Genomic DNA, 15,651 nt, shown 5'->3' with positions numbered 1-15,651 from the left:
TAAACCTAGTAAGCTTTGACTGGGAAGGAGACCAAGGAGGCCCACCAGCAGTGGCAGGGCTAGCCTGGCGGGGGGGAAAAAGATAATCATTAACTTGAATGAGATTTCATAGAGCTGATGAGGACTTAAAACGATCCGCCCAGGGGTCGAACCTGGAACCTCCTGATATATTGATTAGAAAATCGTAGTCAGACGCGCTGCCATTACGCCAGCGGACCCTGATGGTACTTGGTGAAAAACTACCATCGAACTTACTTCTTATGAAACCTACTACGATGAAGCCTCCTAAGCGTCAACCAACTACTAAAAGAATGATTACATTATGGACGTTTGATTACGGTACAAATCAAGTAAACCTGGCAGCTAGACTTAGTATGCGAACCACCACGCTGACGTCTTCACAACATGCATCATTCATGAACTTTGGGACTGAGGGCAATGCTTGCAGATGGAACACGCACGACAGGTGAGAGCACAGTACTCCTGCGACTCACTAGTTCATGTTTGATTTGATTAGCACATGGCGCAATATTAGCAAATGTATCCCTAGCTCTACCGCTCACCGAAACCGTTTCGCCCCCGCCTTACCTTGTACACATTGACGCTGCTGCGGTCCCCAAAATGAAGCCAAGATAGCCACCAACTCCATACTCCCACCATCGCTCATTGTCCCTAAGACGCGCACACTTCTACATCTTAACCCGGAAGAGGTAACGGAGGCGGACTTGTGACACGTCGTAGGCAATGTATTCGTTATACAGCAAGCTGGCTCCTGCCACGCCGGTTTTCCCTGGCATCTTTGTGGTCGTGTCGGGCTGTGGAATTGATAATGGTTAGCTAATAGACTTGACGGCCCGCTCTGTTGTTCACCGATACTCACCATCATAACACCCTTCAGAGAAGGTTCCACGCAGCTAGCATCTTTCCATGCCAGTGGACCGTTTGTTCCCTTGCCCCATGTGGAAATCATGCCCTTCTGCTTGGCCTCACTGGCGGCGTTGTAAGAAGAGTGCAGCAGCTCCTGCATGGGGTCACCCAGTTCAGCCTCGCACAGCAAAAGAAGAGCAGTATTGCCAGACTGATACGAGCAGCAGTAGTTTGCAGACTTGGAGGCCATGTCGGCAAGATAGATGCCCTTGTCGAACATGTAGCCGTTCACAGGTGCTTCTGGAGGAGCAATACGAAGACCTTGGCTGAGAATACCACCAAAGTTGGTTGCGCGAGAACCGTGCCACAGCAGGCGCCTGTTTTGGTTGAGCTTGCCAAACGCACTGGCGTCGAATCGATCCTTCTCGCCTTGACGCTCGATGCGGAAGATGTTTTCGACTTGGTAACTGTGATTGTGGGTGTGCCCACGTGTGTTGACCAGATAGTTGTTGAGCTCTGCAAACTCTTGAGTGGCGGGATCAAGGACGGTCATCTCCTTCATCTTCAGACCCTCGTACTGCTTGTCGAGGGGGTGGACATCGTAGTTGCCCACCTTGTCCAGCTTCATGATCTCGGCCGCATTCTTCATGTCGCTCAGGCTTTCCAGAAGTTCTATTTCCTTCTTGACCATTTGCTGAGTGTGAATGACGGGTGGACGGTTGCGACCAAAATTGTGCGGGATGAGCGAGTAGAACGTGTTGGACAGCTGTTCTACGGCATTTCCGTACGTCATGGAGTACTTAGACTGCGCCAGTGTGTTGTCGTCGAGGAGCTCTGACAGGTCTTTTAGTGACTGGAAACCGCGCGTGATGGTGGCCTTGCTGAGCTTGCCGAGCGGGAGCTTGTTTGCGTCGTAGTTGAGGTCCGACATTGTGTTGGCAAAGTACTGCTGGTTGAAGATGAGTTCCAGAAGATGCTGCACCGCAGGGTCTAGACTGCACTTTGGCGGCGTCCAGTCGCCGGCTCGGGTTTTGTCCTTGGACTCATCTTCTGCCGCATCTTCATCGTCGGAATCGTCCTCGTAGTTCCTCTCCACAAAAGCGTACTTACCGGGCTTTGGGTTGTCGCCCCGGTTGGCCCAAGCGATGCCCGATTTGTCTTTGAATTTCTTTTCGAACTGCTTGATGGCCTCTGCGAGCGAACCTGTGGCAGGAACCTGGGTTTGGCCGTGATCACCAACACGGCCCCAGCGAGTCCATGTCCTGTACACTCCTTGAGGATCCACCAAAAGCTAGATCGCCATTCCTTGTCAGCAACTGGCTTCCTCTCTCGTCTGGAAACGTGTTCTGGAAAAACTGACCTGAATGCGGTAGAACTTGTTGTTGTTGTTGGAGGCGTTGGTTTGGTTCAACGAGGCATCGTAGATAACGCCGTCAGCATCAATGTACACGACCGAACTCGTAAAGGGACAGCCATCATCGATTGGAATCCGAGTGTCTTTTCGTTTCAAAACCTGACCCTCACCAAGTGCCTTCTCTTGCTTGGCCTTTTTCTGCTCTGGGGGAGCATCTTCGACTTTGACATCTCCATTTTCAACCTTGGCATTACCGTCCTTGCTTTTCTTGGCCGGTGGTGCAACAGTTTCCGTGTCGGGGGTGCTGTCAACCGCAGCTCTCTTCCGCGATGTGCTGGTCTTCGTAGAAGCAGTGCCGCCCAACGTGAAGTCGTCTTCAGCCTGTTTCCTGTTCTTTTGTTCAGAGAGAGACAGCCACTCAAAGCTGACAATGGGAATGCCTAGGGTCTGTGCTTTGGTGACTTTGGCTGAGGGCTTGTTGAAGTCGGCCTCGGTGGCCACGAGGTGTGTCGTGTCTTCGGTGACAGCGGTGCTGACAGTGGCACCCACAGCCTCTGCCTTGGCCTTGACAGCCGATTGGGTCATGCCCGCAAAGGTGCCGCTCAGGGCAATCTTGCAGCCATCGAGAGGAGGTTCTGCTGCGGCAGCGGCAGCCTTCTTGGCACGTTTTGGCGGCATTCTGACGGGAGGGAGAAAGGTATGTAGATGGTGAAGGGTAATTAACGAATGAACAAGCAGAGATGCCACACAATTCACAAGAGCCTGAAGGAAGCTGAAATCAGGTCTTGAGTTTGAATGCAATTATACTCGATCAACCTTCTCTCGTGGCTGCTTGTTTTATTGGCAGGCGCGACGTGTCGAGCAGGCAACAGTGGCCCCTGCCAGGGGAAGAGCGCGAGATCACGGGACACTAAGCAGGCAGCTGGCCCAGCAGTCCCACAACGGCTTAGGCATCAGCCAGCCTTCATTTAATTCTGTATTGTCCAGATATCTGCAGAGCTTCCTTCGATCACGATGGCTCCAATCCCGGCGTCCAGCAGATTGGATGCGAATGGTGTGCGCAGTGGGGTGTAGGAACAGTGCCCCGCAAGTCTCTCTCCGAATCCCGGATACTTCACTTGATCATACCTAAGATACCTTACCTCACTTCCAACATGTGCTGGGTGTCCATGCCATCGACCATGAAGCAAGCTTGTTGATGGTAAGCTCAGATATATTTTTCAAGACTGAAGACCGGCGTGCCGGGACGGGATGCAATGGAAGACCGGAGCCAACTGCCGGATCATCTCACTCCGGAGTCTACGCCCATCCAGGATATACAGACGGGCCGACCGGCGGCTGGCAGGGCTCGGCACCCACACCAGAGCGCCCTGGCCGCCTCCCCTCCAACGGCCGGGAACAACCGGTGGGTGATTTGGTTAGCGGTTCGGCTTCGGATCAAGAGGTGTCGCTGCCAGGGACAGTTCAAAAACACACAACGCACGAGAGAACAAGCACGAAATGCCTGGGGTGATTTGGAGACCTGGCTTATTATTATCTTCCCGCTCAGCCAAACGCAAACCGCCCACCGAGGCCAATTCATTTGAGATAGACTGCGGGGCCAGTCATCCTCCCGGTCGCCGTCATCCACCATCACGGACTGCCCTGATGCTGCTTGGCTTAGACACCGAAGCTGCTGCTGCCAATGAGCGCCTCACCCCGGACACAGCAAAAGCGCACCGCACACACGTGCATAACATGCCGTGCCCGCAAGGTCCGATGTGATGGTCGGAAGGGAACCTGTACCAACTGCGAGCGACTTGGTTTTGGTTGTTCCTATGACGAACACACGGGCGTGGAGGTGGTCCAGACCGATGCCGCCGTGTCTCGCATCGCGATACCTCGCCGCCGAGTTCGCCGCGCCTGCCAGAACTGCCATGAGAAGAAGGCTCGCTGCAGTGGTTCGACTCCGAGCTGTGACCGGTGCACCGCTCAAGGCCTCCATTGTGTCTATCTCCCTGGAAAGCGCTCACTTCCCCTGGCCAGCCCTGCCACAGCATCAGCAGCCTCAGCAACATCCGCACCACCTGCGACGGCCCATCCGCCAGACTCACCATCCTATGATGACGGCCACTCGGGACGCAGCGCTTTTGCGAGCGGTACTGCAAGCCCTGCGCCGGCGTCTGCTACGCGAGCCGAACCCGAGGAGGACCTCGTGCTGCGCGCTTTTGACGCCTTCTTTCGTCATGTACACCATATCCCCAAGTTCTCCTTCTTGCATCGGGCATCGCTGATGGAGCGTTACCACGCCGGGTCCCTCGACAGGTCTCTTGTGCTTGCTCTCATTGCCATCACCGCTTTGCTGACTGACCTGGGTCCGGGTATGGGCGAGTATGGAAGCCAGTGTATGGAAGAGGCCGTGTCACTGTGCTTGGCGGGATTGGAGAAGCCATCGATTGTCCGTCTGCAGGCGCTGGTGATTGCCGTTGAGCATCGCATCTTCTCGAGGAGGTTTTCGGGTGCTTTTATGCTGCATGCACTCGCCAGCCGCTTTGCCACGGCTCTTCGACTCAACTACGAAAACCCAGAGCTCTGTTTTTTGGCGCGAGAGTCTCGTCGTCGACTTATGTGGTCTCTGTACATGATCGATTCGTCCATCTCCGCAGGGCAGCGTGATGTTGCTTTGTGGCCCGATGCCGAGCGCCAAATCCACGTTCACCTGCCCTGCAACGAAAGGAACTTCGAGTTTGACCTTCCAGAAGCCACTGAGTCCCTGAGGCCGCCACCACCAGAGCCCGGCATTGGAACCGCGCCAATGCCGGATGCTCTCGGATTTATGGCCCTTCATGTGCGTATCCAGTGGATGCGTGCAAGGATATTGCAGTGTACCTCTCAGGCCGCCTCATCGTGGTCTCAACAGGATCTGACCACTCTCCCATTGCGATGCGCCGAGCTGTTGGCCGAGCTGGAAGGCTTCGAGGAACGATTGCCGCCGTCGTTCAAATGGTCCGAGGGGAACCTGCGTCTGCGAACCTATTCACCAAGGCTGGGTATTTTTGTCATGACACACGTTTGGTGGCGACAGTGCCATCTCGATCTGTACCGCCTCTTTCTGGAAGGACTGCGCGAGGCGCTCCCTCGGCCGATGCTCCAGCAGCTGGATCCTAATCTTGTTGCCCGCAGCCGTCAGGGTTGCTATAATCACGCAAGGGCCATGGCTGACATGTTTGCGCAGCTCCTGACCCTGGGCAGCAGCGTCCCTGTCACTGACTTGGATCTGCCGGGCTGCGCTTATCAATGCACGAGGGCTCTGTATCATGGGCTTCAAACCGGTACAGGTGACTTGGCATTTACCCTAGAACGAGTTCAAGAGCTCTCTGCTGTTTGCTTAAGGGCCGCCCAGCAATCTACCACTGGGCCGGCCGCTGCGAGTATTGTAAGTGTTTGAACTCTAATCACCATGACTGAGGCGTCAGATGACTGACATGGCACCAGCAAGCGGATATCGAACGGATAATCACCCACGGTTTAAAGCTCCCTGAAGGCGCGCCCGATTCACCGACTCGTAACTCCAGTGACCCTGCGCCTGTCATCAAATCTGCCATCGACACCAGGCTTGCTGGCCACGCACAGCTCACACCGGATCCAGCAGCCTTGTACACGTTCCAGCCATCTGTACCAGCTACATCGGCTCCATCAATAGCCTTGCCAAGCCTTGCCGTCACAGAACCACCAATACCGGCGCCTGTGGCACCTTCACACGCGAGCGGCGTGACAACGGGGAGTAATGCGTTTGAGGAGGTGTTGAGCGGTTTCACTTTTGGGCCGGAGCTGTACGGCATGGACTGGTCCACATTCCCTACTGGATGGCCCAACCAGCAGTTTACAGGGTCGAACATGTGAGTCTGAAGACTTTATAGATAATGTGACAGTGTGTGGTTTTGCCAGATGGCTCGTTTTTACTTTTATTGGGTGAGCCATGTTTACGCCATTCTGGGGGCTGATGTCGCCATTCTCCGCATCGTGGGGGTCAGGTCAACTGCATTCTACCACGCCTCTGCAGTCTCTTTTAGGTAATTGATGCTGGTGCAGGCCATCAAGTCGTGCAGCAATATTTCTCGCCTCCCAGAGTTTAACATTCATGCTTTCGACGGTCTTGTGGGGATATTGGCCCTTGACCGTGAGGGGCCCTGTGGAAGCATTGTTAATATGAGAACGGGCTTGATTTGATCACCCTCTTGCCCGGTTGTCTTGCCGAAGTCTTCTACATCTAATTACCGTTGCTCTACCTACCTACACTGTCGTGCTTTGATTTGTACACCACCCAGATGTTGTTCGATTCTTAGACCTCTAGACAAAGCTGCCCAGGAGCCTGGGTGAGTTCTCCACGCTCCGTACACACACCGCAATGGCGCCTCTCCTCGCAAACAAGTCCCTGTCTGTGCTCAGTATGAGCCAACAAATGGCAAATCGACAACTGCACACGCATGTACCAAATTTGGCTCTACGTATAAAAGGAATTGGAATATCTTTGCCAATGGGTTCTACAAAACATGTACAAATCCTTCGTTCTTAACGAAGGAGGGGTGTCCCTTCACCTGGCTCACTCCCTTCTTCTCTCCTCCCGGGGCCGGCACCAACCGCCACAACCGTCACTCCGCTCCCAGAAGCGCCTGCAAGATTGAGTGTCGCTTCCCGATAGACCCATCCCAGGCAAACACCCGCGCCAGGGCCAAGTACTACCGAGGTGAACACCATCATAGCGGCCACCCTCCACCCGGCCTCAACCAAGATCCAGTACAGGACCGTCAACCCGACAAAAAAAGTGTCGATGGTAATGAACTTTAGCGTCGACCGCGTCATTTCTTTCCTATCGTCTGGCTGGGACAGGGTCCACAGCAAAAATATGTGGGAGGCGACCGAGCACAGGATGGGAAGAAGGTAGACTCGTACCATACCCAAAGTGCTGGATTCGAGGTGCAGAGTTTCCTGCCAAGACTCGTTCAACTTGACCAGAGACAGTGTGGTGAGCTTGCGGGCCGACTGTCTAAGAAACGTTGTCCAAAGCGGGAACAACAGCCAGATGAGAACCGTCACCGGGCTTGTGTGGGCCAGCATCAGAATGGATGGCGCAATAAAGCCAAAGGCCACGGCAAAGGGGATGGCAATGGTCTCGGAGGTCTTGGTCAGGTGGCGCATGGCTTCACTAAATGTCGGATCGGATGAGGGAACGTCAGAAGTAGGAAGGTCCTGGCGACGGGACGTGATGATTGCGCGGCTGCGATGGAAGAAGGCCGGGATGATGATGAGCTCCCAAACAAAGGCGCCACCGATGAGGTCGAAGATGAGCCACAAGCCAGTTGGGTAGGCGATCAAGATCGAAGGGGCATTGCATATCCTGGCTGCCTCGACAGTCGACACAGTAAGGAGGCCGGCGAGGAAGGAAAAGATGACGGAGAGAATGACCGAGCTGCGGAGAGAAGCCGCGGCTTCACCAAAGAAGGAGACAAGAAAGCAGGATGGAGTTCCGAGCAGAGGAATATGACTGAGCCACGGGATGCGGGAACGGGCATGGCATTGTGAGTAGAGCATATAGATGTTGGTATCCGAGTGTTGGAAGAGGACAACGGCGGTTGCTATGGCCAATAGGATGGGCACAATAAGAAGGTAGCGGAGGGATAGGCTGTGGATGGGGTTGTGTCGTAGCCTGGCCCCTGGCAGGGATGACGACCGCAGGCTGTTCATTGTCAAGGCTTTTCTTGATACCAGGTTTTGTGTGCGTTCAGGCACCGAGCAAGTCCAGAGGAAAGCATGTTTGGATGAAGTCGCAGTCGCCGATCTCGTGATTGTTTTGCTTGGCGGAAGTTGCCGGCGGCCAACTGCCATGTGCCCGTCAGCCTTCCGAGAGTGGGGCAGCCATCATGTGCGGCATTCTGTCATCCACCACTCAAGAAAAACACAACATGGTCATCATGAAACACAATCGTGAGGTATGTTCATTATCAGACATCTTGTCGAGACTGGGTAACTAACTATATACAAGAACTACTCTTTTCACATGTCTTTCTTGCCCTGTCTTCCACCCTTTCACATCTAGTGCAGAGAGGGAACAGCCCACGGGCTCCAGTTGTTGAGATTGAAGCTCGAGTGAGTCTGAGTGCTTCTGAAGATGTTGGTGTTGCCTCCGCTCCTCTTGAGCAAGAACTTGTCAATGAAGGCATTGAGCTCGCTGCCTTGCTGACTGGACGGGAAGCTGCAGTGGCTGTTGCCGCCGACCTGAGAGTAGCCAAAGTTGTCCAGCACACCGAGAGCCTCCCACTGCTTCCGGGCAATTCCCATGCAGCCGTAGGTCGAGATCTTACCAAGCCACTCCATATCCACGTTCTCCATGACGTAGAGGGCGCGGGGGGCAATCAGACCAGCGAGCAAGTGATGATCAAAAGGAAGTTGGTTAACGTTGTTGACGTAGCTGTTGAAGTTGGGCGAGAACCAGACGTTCTCCTGGACGATCTGGGTGGAATCCTGGACATTCTGCCCGTTGTTCTTCTGCCATGTGGCAATTCTCCAGCAGCCCGAGCCGCCAGCGCCTGATTCCTGGGGCAAGGTGAGGGCGATTCTGGGCTCGAGGGCACCGGCCACAATAGCACCCTTTCCGTTGCGCGAGCAGCCGGTGACACCGAGGCGGGTAGGGTCAATGCCAGTCTGAGCCTGGGTGAGCTCGAGCGCGTCGACAATGCGGGAGACACCCCAGGCCCATGCGGTGAGCGCACCGGCCGAGTGGCTGGACCCGTACAGGTCGTAGAACTTGCCACGGCCGCGGGAAGAGCCGCCCTGCTGCTGGGCAATGTCGTCGTTATTGAAGTTGATGGTGGCCACGCCAGCAGGGACAGGGAGCGACGCGCCAAAGGTGCCAAAGTTGATAATGGCCGGGTGCGGACCCGCCCCGGAAGGACGGTTGTTGATGGAGACGGTGAAGGAAATGGACTTGCCGCCCTCAGAGACCGAGATGGAAAGCGTGCTTCCTGAAAAGGAGGCCGTCACGCTGCTGGGCTTGGGGGGGAGAGTTCCAAGCTCATAGCGCTGGAGAAGCTCAGAGATTTCCCTCTGGCGGCAGGCCCAGTCCGCCTTGCTGGTGACCTTGTTTCCGTTGTGGAAGGTGAAGGGGTCGTTGAGCTGGTTGGCCACTGGCGTTCCTAGGCCCGACGGTGTGTTTGGGCAAGTACCGGGGTTCACGGGAGGATTCGTCACCACGGGACCCGACGGGGAGGTGGTGGAAACAACAGATGTGATGAGCGTTGTTGTTGGTCTGGCAGTGGTGGTAGGCACCTGAGGCTGAGCCGTGGTAGGACCGCTGCCTGGAATGCATTGGTGATACCATTGGTTTTGGGGGTTGCACCACGCGCCGTCAACACAGAGTGTAGGGCCGCTCCAGCCGGAACCACCGCACTGTCCCCAGAGACTCTGGCGTTGCTGGGCCCTGACGCCGGCGGCGCCGAGGACGACCAGGAGGGAGGAAACAACTGTCTGCGAGACCATGGTGAAAGACAAAAGTTCGGAAAGTGTGATCGATTTTCCCTTCTCCTTGTCCGCTGTCAACAACCGGGTAGCATGAGTTGAACGCAGGTCATTGCCTCTTTATATTCTTGTTACTTGATGTCAGGAACCAAGGAATGGCAGCTCGAACCTCGTTGCCAAGTCACATGCTTCTCCATGTCTCCAGACATAAGTTTGGTTCTCGGCGGAGAACACCCCGTACCCATCCATCGAGCACACTCTTGGTGGCGTTCGTGAGGCTAGTCGCCATGCTTGCGAGTCCGTTAGCACGCCAAGGCGGTTGCATTTAGAAAGGCATATGGACGGTAAGCCTCATGGAATGTTCCTTTTAGACTATTAGCCTGAATCAGGCCGGTTGGAATGGGGTCCAGCTTACTTGAAATGGACTCCCCTATGGGGTAGTGTTCCCTGGTAGCCAGGCCAAGAGCCATCATGGACTATGGCTGAGTTACACGTGCCGTCAATCGTCATAATCCCAGGAACCTGTGATCGATAAAGACTTGTGCAATCTTTGTTGATTGTCTTTTAATGAGGGCAAACCCGGTAAGCGGTTGGTGTTGATATGCAGATGGCGTCAAGCCTGTTAGGTCTCTTCAGATGTTGATATCTCCAGGTTCTGACTATCACTGGCTCTGTTCTTCATCTCAGGGATCTCGACCTACGCCGTGACATCTCTGTAGACTCTCTTGTTCGCGACTTCAGTCAAGGCTCTGAGGACGATGGGGCTTGGTTCTGTCGTTGTTCGTTCTGGACAAGGAAAGACTACATCAGGCGATGGGTCTCCAGCAACATGCCAGTGGAAAGGCCAGTCTCGTAGTATCTTTAGCGCCCGAGCCACATGGGTATTTAGCCGGAATCCAACTACCGGGTCCTTTTTGCAACCCGAACTGTCACATCGAGGGCTTGCCAAGGCTCGCTGGACTTCCTGTTCCAGGTCCGGAAAGCCTCCGAATTCTTGCCCATTTCGGTCCACGGCGTTGACAGGTGGAAAATTCTTCACTGCGAGGGCAAGATCGTTGCCTGTCCACGTGTTTTAGATGGGTGAATCTGCGTATGCATATAGAACGCGTGGAGTGCGTAGTACTACGGTTCTTGGAGGCTTGGTTGGAAGAGTCTAAGAAGAAGTCCAGAAGCTATGGCCCTCGGAATATAACGTACCGCTCAAGGGCTGGGTACCTACATTGCATGGGAGAGACCGGTCTGTGCCTGATCTTTCAAAGGGTAGTGTTCGGTGGAATGAAAACACCACGTCAGGTCAAGACCAGAAGTCGACGGATGAGAACGCCCACCGAGATACAACACCGGCCAAAGAGTGATTTTTATATGTTACGCAGGAAACCCTCCTTTGAATAAAATGAGGTATCTACCTATCTAGGTACCCGATGACAGCAGCAAGACGGCAAGTGGGTCACTGTGTCCATTCTCGGGTATGAGCCCATCAATGTCACCGCCACCCCTCACTCGAACCATCTAACCCCTCATTTCGGTTTTCATCTTGTTTCCCGTCACGTTCAACGCCCAAGCTGCCGCCGACTTGCACCTTGCACACCATACTTGCGCGTAGCTCTGGTTAAAAATGGCGTCGACTGCCACCCCTGTTGATCTCAACCTGCCCCTTGGCGCACCTCCTGGCGCGCCTCCTGGCTTCACTGATCACACATTCGTGTCTGAGAATGATGTCAAGTTGTCTGTAAGGGTATGGCCAGCAGATCCACCTGTTGGGGAGCCTGCTCCGTTTGTAATATGGTAATAAGTCAATCTTTGCATTTGGGAAGAGATGTAGATGGTCTTGCTAACATTGTCTTTCGGTCAGGACTCACGGAGGCGGTTGGTTGGGCGGTGCTCGTATGTGATTTGTATCTACCTTCCTACATATCCCTTCAACCCCGTCAACTCCGACGTTTCCATCTTGGTTCTTACTATTCTGACATGGAAAGCAAGACTTCGCCCCTCTGCCCTGGCTCAGTCCTGGATTTCGAGCCAGAGGTTACCACTTGGTCTCCCACAACTACCGATTAGCCCCGCAAGCCAGAATCGATGACCAGTTGTCCGACTGCCTGGAGTCTGTTTCTTGGCTTCGGTCAAATCTTCCTTCTCTTCTCGGCGAGGACAAAGTCGATGTGGACCGATACGTTCTTGTCGGTGAATCTGCCGGCGGCCACCTGGTCACGCTGATGGCCGCCCATCTATCTCCTCCTCCCAAAGCAGTGGTTGACGTCTATGGCTTGGTGGACTTTCTGTCCATCCCGCATTTTTGTGACAGCGTTCAATTCGAACCGTGGAAGCCTGACAACCCCGCACCATGGAAAGGAGAGTTCACTGACGCCGAGCTCGACGCTTTCCTCGAGGATAGAAACCCAGAGAATCTGTTGACAGATGCACTAGCCTGGAACGAGCAAGAGGTTCTCACGGAACAACAAATACAACAGTACTGGGCCACTGATTTCAAGTACAACCGACGCATCAGACTGCAGGCCGAGCTGCACATGAGAAGATCATTGAACTCTGACATGGAGGGACTGAGAAAAGGAGTGATGCATCGAGAGAAGTTCAAAACTCAAGAGGACTTTGTCGCATTTCTGGAAGACATGTCTCCGTACAGGGTGTTCATGAAGGATCAAAAACGAACATACCCGCCGACAGCGTTTATGCATGGGAGCGGGGATGAGGCCGTGCACATTGATCAGAGTTACCGGATGGCAGAGCTGTTGAAGAGCAGAGGGGTTCCTGTGCTGGAGTGTTACGAAGAAGGGGAGCCACATGTCTATGATCTCAAGTATATTGTGGGTATTCCGTCCTGCATGTATCGCGCCGTCGTCCATGGTAACAATATTAACGTAATTATGGCAGAATCGCAACATCAACGGCTGGGAAACGTACGTTCAACCCGTACTCGATTTTGTTGACAGCCATGTGGGCCATGGGAGCAAAGGCTAGCATGGATAACGGCATAGCTGCGCAAACAGCAGAGACTCAGGATACAAGTGCTATTGAGTGGAATCCACCTTTTGAGACTTGCACTTGATTGATAGCTAAGGTACCTAAAAATTGCAAGCCATATAAGTACCTATTCAATCTACAGTGTACGAGTATGCATTCAAGGGAATATGACACTCAACCCGGAATGGTCGATATCTTGGTTCGCGAGGGCACAGACTCCTTTCCAAAACAATTAGCCCCTTTTACCCCTGAAAGCGTCACCCGTGCAACTTCTGCTAATCGACATGAAGAGAACCCCCGAGAAGATGTAATGTCCCAACAAGGCCTTTTCGAGTTTAGGTAGACACATTGCCATCTCCCGAGTTTTCATCAGCCAGCACCGGATGTGTGCCGCCGGTGTGTCTCCCCAATACTGAAACACGAATTGCTTCGCTATTATTATAAGCCTTCTGGGCATATTTGTTCTCATGCATGTCGTTCTTAAAGCGGCACACACTCTAATGCTTTAAGCGACTGCACGATGCACTTTAGCAGCGACACATTGTATGATCGACACTACTTCCGAACTGATCACAATTGGGCTCCCATCACAAGCATCCAACCTGCTTCAGTTTTGTTCAGATCATTTCTATTACTCAAAAGGCCTGCAGTAATTCTACGCTTTCTTGGTCATTCAACATCCACACAGCTCCTCACGTCCAGACAGACATGGGTCTTCCAACAAAACGATCAACTCCACAGCCATATGAAGACTACAGCCAAGTCCTCAATTTTGTGATATGGGTACTCGCAGGCCACGCTACAATTTTCATCTTCCTCCGTCTCTGGGGGAAGTACTATCGTGGCCGACGTCTCTGGTGGGACGACTACCTGCTCATTTTCTCCTGGCTCGCTCTCATGCTAGGCTGCATTTTCCAGACCGTCGACACAACATTGGGGTTTGGTCGATCTCAGCATTCCATCCCCCTTGAGAACATCGAGAACAGCAGGCTCTTGGCTACGATAGCTGGATTCTTCCTCATTCTGGCCGCAGCGTGGTCCAAGACGTCCTTTGGGCTCACTTTGGTCAGATTAACGAGAACAGACGGATTTCTCAAGAGGCTGGTGCGGTTTGCGATATGGACAACCAACATTTTTATAGCCGGGAGCTGTATCATACAGTGGGCACACTGTTGGCCTCTGGATCGGATCTGGAGACAGGAGGTGCCAGGGGGGAAATGCCTGCCACTGGGCCTTATGAATGGTTATAATATGTTTGTTGCCGGTAAGCTCTTGCATTTTGCAATTCGATAAGAACTGTCTAGGTCTTGATATTTACGAAAGATTGCCAGCCTACTCCGGTGCAGTCGATGTCATGCTCGCCTTATTGCCATGCAAAATCTTTTGGCCCTTGATGATGAGGAGGAAGGAGAAGATCGGGATCACTATCGCGATGGGAATGGGGGTTTTGTGAGTGCCTGGGCATTTTCCTTTTCTATTCCAGGTGACTGACTAGCTAAAAGTGCCGGAATTGCGTCGTTTATGAAGATCCTCGCCATTCACAACGTGAACCGTCGCCGTGCAGGGCCAGGTAAAAGCAAACCCTGGTCCCAAGCTGAGAACAACGACCTAACTTGAGCTTCTGTAGAACATGTGGTGGTACTGATGACACTAGGCACAGCAGAAGGGGCCATCACCATTGTCGCAGTGTGCATGCCTGTCCTTCGAACTCTGCTGATGCAGGAAAGCAACCATTTGCTCAAGTCCAGCCTGCTGAACCATGTTCCCTAGGTAGCATGGCCGCTGCGGTGGTTGTTCTCGTCTCACTTCAAGCGCAACAACGCCTTGGCATTTCCATTCGCAATGCCCTTGAATTCCTTCTCGCTCACCAGTTTGCTCTTGCGCAGCTCTTCCATAAAGGCCTTGCCCTCAGCGTTTCTGCCAAACGGGTAGTCAACGGCATACATGACCCTCCTCACATCCGTCACAGCAAGCACCATCCTCATAGCGTCCAAATCCCACACGGCACTGATCGCCACCCATATATTGTGTCTCCATACATCTCTCAAGGACGTCGGCCTGCCTCTGCTCAACACCGCGTTTGACCTCCACAGATAGAATGGCACCATTTCTCCCATGTGACCGAGCACAATCTTCAGTTTTTGAAATCTCTCAAAGACGCCCCCAGTATAAAGTCTCAGAAACGAAAGTCCCGTTCTCGAGTGCCAGTCCCAGCTTGCCGTAGCCAATCCCGCCGAGGCCGCCACCGAATCCTCTTGGGAGTACAGTTCCCCAGGAGTAAACACCTCATCCAACGACGGGAAGGAAGGATGCAGATATACCGGAACGTCCAGCTCCTGAACGGTTCGCCAGAATTCATCATATTCCCTTCCTTCATAAAACTGATACTTGTCGCCGGAAGGCTGAACAACATATGCGTCAATCAAGGCGCCAACAAAGCCATACTCCTGAACACATGTCTTCAGCTGGCTGGCCGCTTCAGCAGGAAGGGCCATTGGGAGCACTCAGAAACCCCTGAAGTTGGCAGGGCAGGGCTTGATGCGGGAGAATAGCTGGCTGTTTGCCAAAGCTGTGAGGTCGGGATTGTTGCATCGGTTCCGGGCCCGAGGCAACGTGAGACACAACTTGCAGAGAGATGGAGTTGATCTTCATGGATGCGAGACGAACTGGACTGACTTCTTGGAGACTGTCCAGGGTTGCACTGAGAACAGGCGGGGGTAGCGGCGAGAGGACGGTAGGGAAGTAGAAGTAGAGAGCTGGAGAGGCCCAATGCTCCTCGAGTGTGATGTAGCTGATCGATTCGGGCTTGTGGTCGGGTTTCGGGGTACTGGCCGCGAGAGCGGTAAAGTAGAGGGGAAGGACCCAGTGGGATCTCATATTGATAATTGCCGGGTGGGTTTCTGCTGAGGCTTGGGTTCTTAGAAAATGCTCTCGCCCCCCAGGAGGAACTTCATTGC

General features: G+C 53.6%; 8 protein-coding genes and 1 non-coding gene across 9 annotated transcripts; 4 read left to right on the top strand and 5 right to left on the bottom strand.

Moving 5' to 3' along the window:
- Positions 1-131: 131 nt before the first annotated feature.
- QC762_0029920 lies at positions 132-218 on the bottom strand. The gene has a single exon. It is a non-coding gene; the product is annotated as a tRNA-Arg (tRNA).
- A 208-nt stretch (positions 219-426) lies between these two features.
- Positions 427-3,603, bottom strand: QC762_000940 (uncharacterized protein). The gene is made up of 3 exons (XM_062882882.1): positions 2,228-3,603; positions 881-2,158; positions 427-815 (listed from the first exon to the last, which is right to left on the bottom strand). Exons 1-3 carry the CDS (start codon positions 2,897-2,899, stop codon positions 690-692), a joined length of 2,076 nt encoding a protein of 691 aa, XP_062746592.1. The 5' UTR covers positions 2,900-3,603; the 3' UTR covers positions 427-689.
- QC762_000930 (uncharacterized protein) lies at positions 3,210-6,103 on the top strand (the record flags this gene model as incomplete). The annotated part of the gene is made up of 2 exons (XM_062882881.1): positions 3,210-5,636; positions 5,696-6,103. The coding sequence occupies exons 1-2, from the start codon at positions 3,906-3,908 to the stop codon at positions 6,101-6,103; spliced, it is 2,139 nt and encodes a 712-aa protein (XP_062746591.1). The 5' UTR covers positions 3,210-3,905.
- A 669-nt stretch (positions 6,104-6,772) lies between these two features.
- On the bottom strand, positions 6,773-7,945 carry QC762_000920 (uncharacterized protein; the record flags this gene model as incomplete). Its single annotated transcript, XM_062882878.1, has 1 exon — positions 6,773-7,945. One exon carries the CDS (start codon positions 7,943-7,945, stop codon positions 6,773-6,775), a length of 1,173 nt encoding a protein of 390 aa, XP_062746590.1.
- Positions 7,946-8,121: 176 nt separating this feature from the next.
- QC762_0029880 (uncharacterized protein) lies at positions 8,122-9,226 on the top strand (the record flags this gene model as incomplete). Its single annotated transcript, XM_062883219.1, is given in 4 exon segments — positions 8,122-8,190; positions 8,303-8,665; positions 8,670-8,804; positions 8,810-9,226. Coding segments are annotated over 4 exon segments (984 nt in total).
- On the bottom strand, positions 8,294-10,458 carry cip2 (carbohydrate-binding module 1; the record flags this gene model as incomplete). The annotated part of the gene is made up of 2 exons (XM_062883218.1): positions 10,131-10,458; positions 8,294-9,789 (listed from the first exon to the last, which is right to left on the bottom strand). Exons 1-2 carry the CDS (start codon positions 10,186-10,188, stop codon positions 8,294-8,296), a joined length of 1,554 nt encoding a protein of 517 aa, XP_062746588.1. The 5' UTR covers positions 10,189-10,458.
- Positions 10,459-10,921: 463 nt separating this feature from the next.
- QC762_000900 (uncharacterized protein) lies at positions 10,922-12,948 on the top strand. The gene is made up of 4 exons (XM_062882876.1): positions 10,922-11,500; positions 11,568-11,599; positions 11,696-12,537; positions 12,605-12,948. The coding sequence occupies exons 1-4, from the start codon at positions 11,331-11,333 to the stop codon at positions 12,689-12,691; spliced, it is 1,131 nt and encodes a 376-aa protein (XP_062746587.1). The 5' UTR covers positions 10,922-11,330; the 3' UTR covers positions 12,692-12,948.
- Positions 12,949-13,402: 454 nt separating this feature from the next.
- Positions 13,403-14,147, top strand: QC762_000890 (uncharacterized protein; the record flags this gene model as incomplete). The annotated part of the gene is made up of 2 exons (XM_062882875.1): positions 13,403-13,958; positions 14,026-14,147. 2 exons carry the CDS (start codon positions 13,403-13,405, stop codon positions 14,145-14,147), a joined length of 678 nt encoding a protein of 225 aa, XP_062746586.1.
- Positions 14,148-14,496: 349 nt separating this feature from the next.
- On the bottom strand, positions 14,497-15,189 carry QC762_000880 (uncharacterized protein; the record flags this gene model as incomplete). Its single annotated transcript, XM_062882874.1, has 1 exon — positions 14,497-15,189. One exon carries the CDS (start codon positions 15,187-15,189, stop codon positions 14,497-14,499), a length of 693 nt encoding a protein of 230 aa, XP_062746585.1.
- Positions 15,190-15,651: the final 462 nt, after the last annotated feature.

Source organism: Podospora pseudocomata (assembly GCF_035222375.1).
Source record: "Podospora pseudocomata strain CBS 415.72m chromosome 2 map unlocalized CBS415.72m_2, whole genome shotgun sequence".
Lineage (NCBI taxonomy): Eukaryota > Fungi > Ascomycota > Sordariomycetes > Sordariales > Podosporaceae > Podospora > Podospora pseudocomata.
The sequence above is the reverse complement of the archived record's forward strand: the minus strand, read 5'-3'. Positions and strand labels throughout refer to the sequence as shown.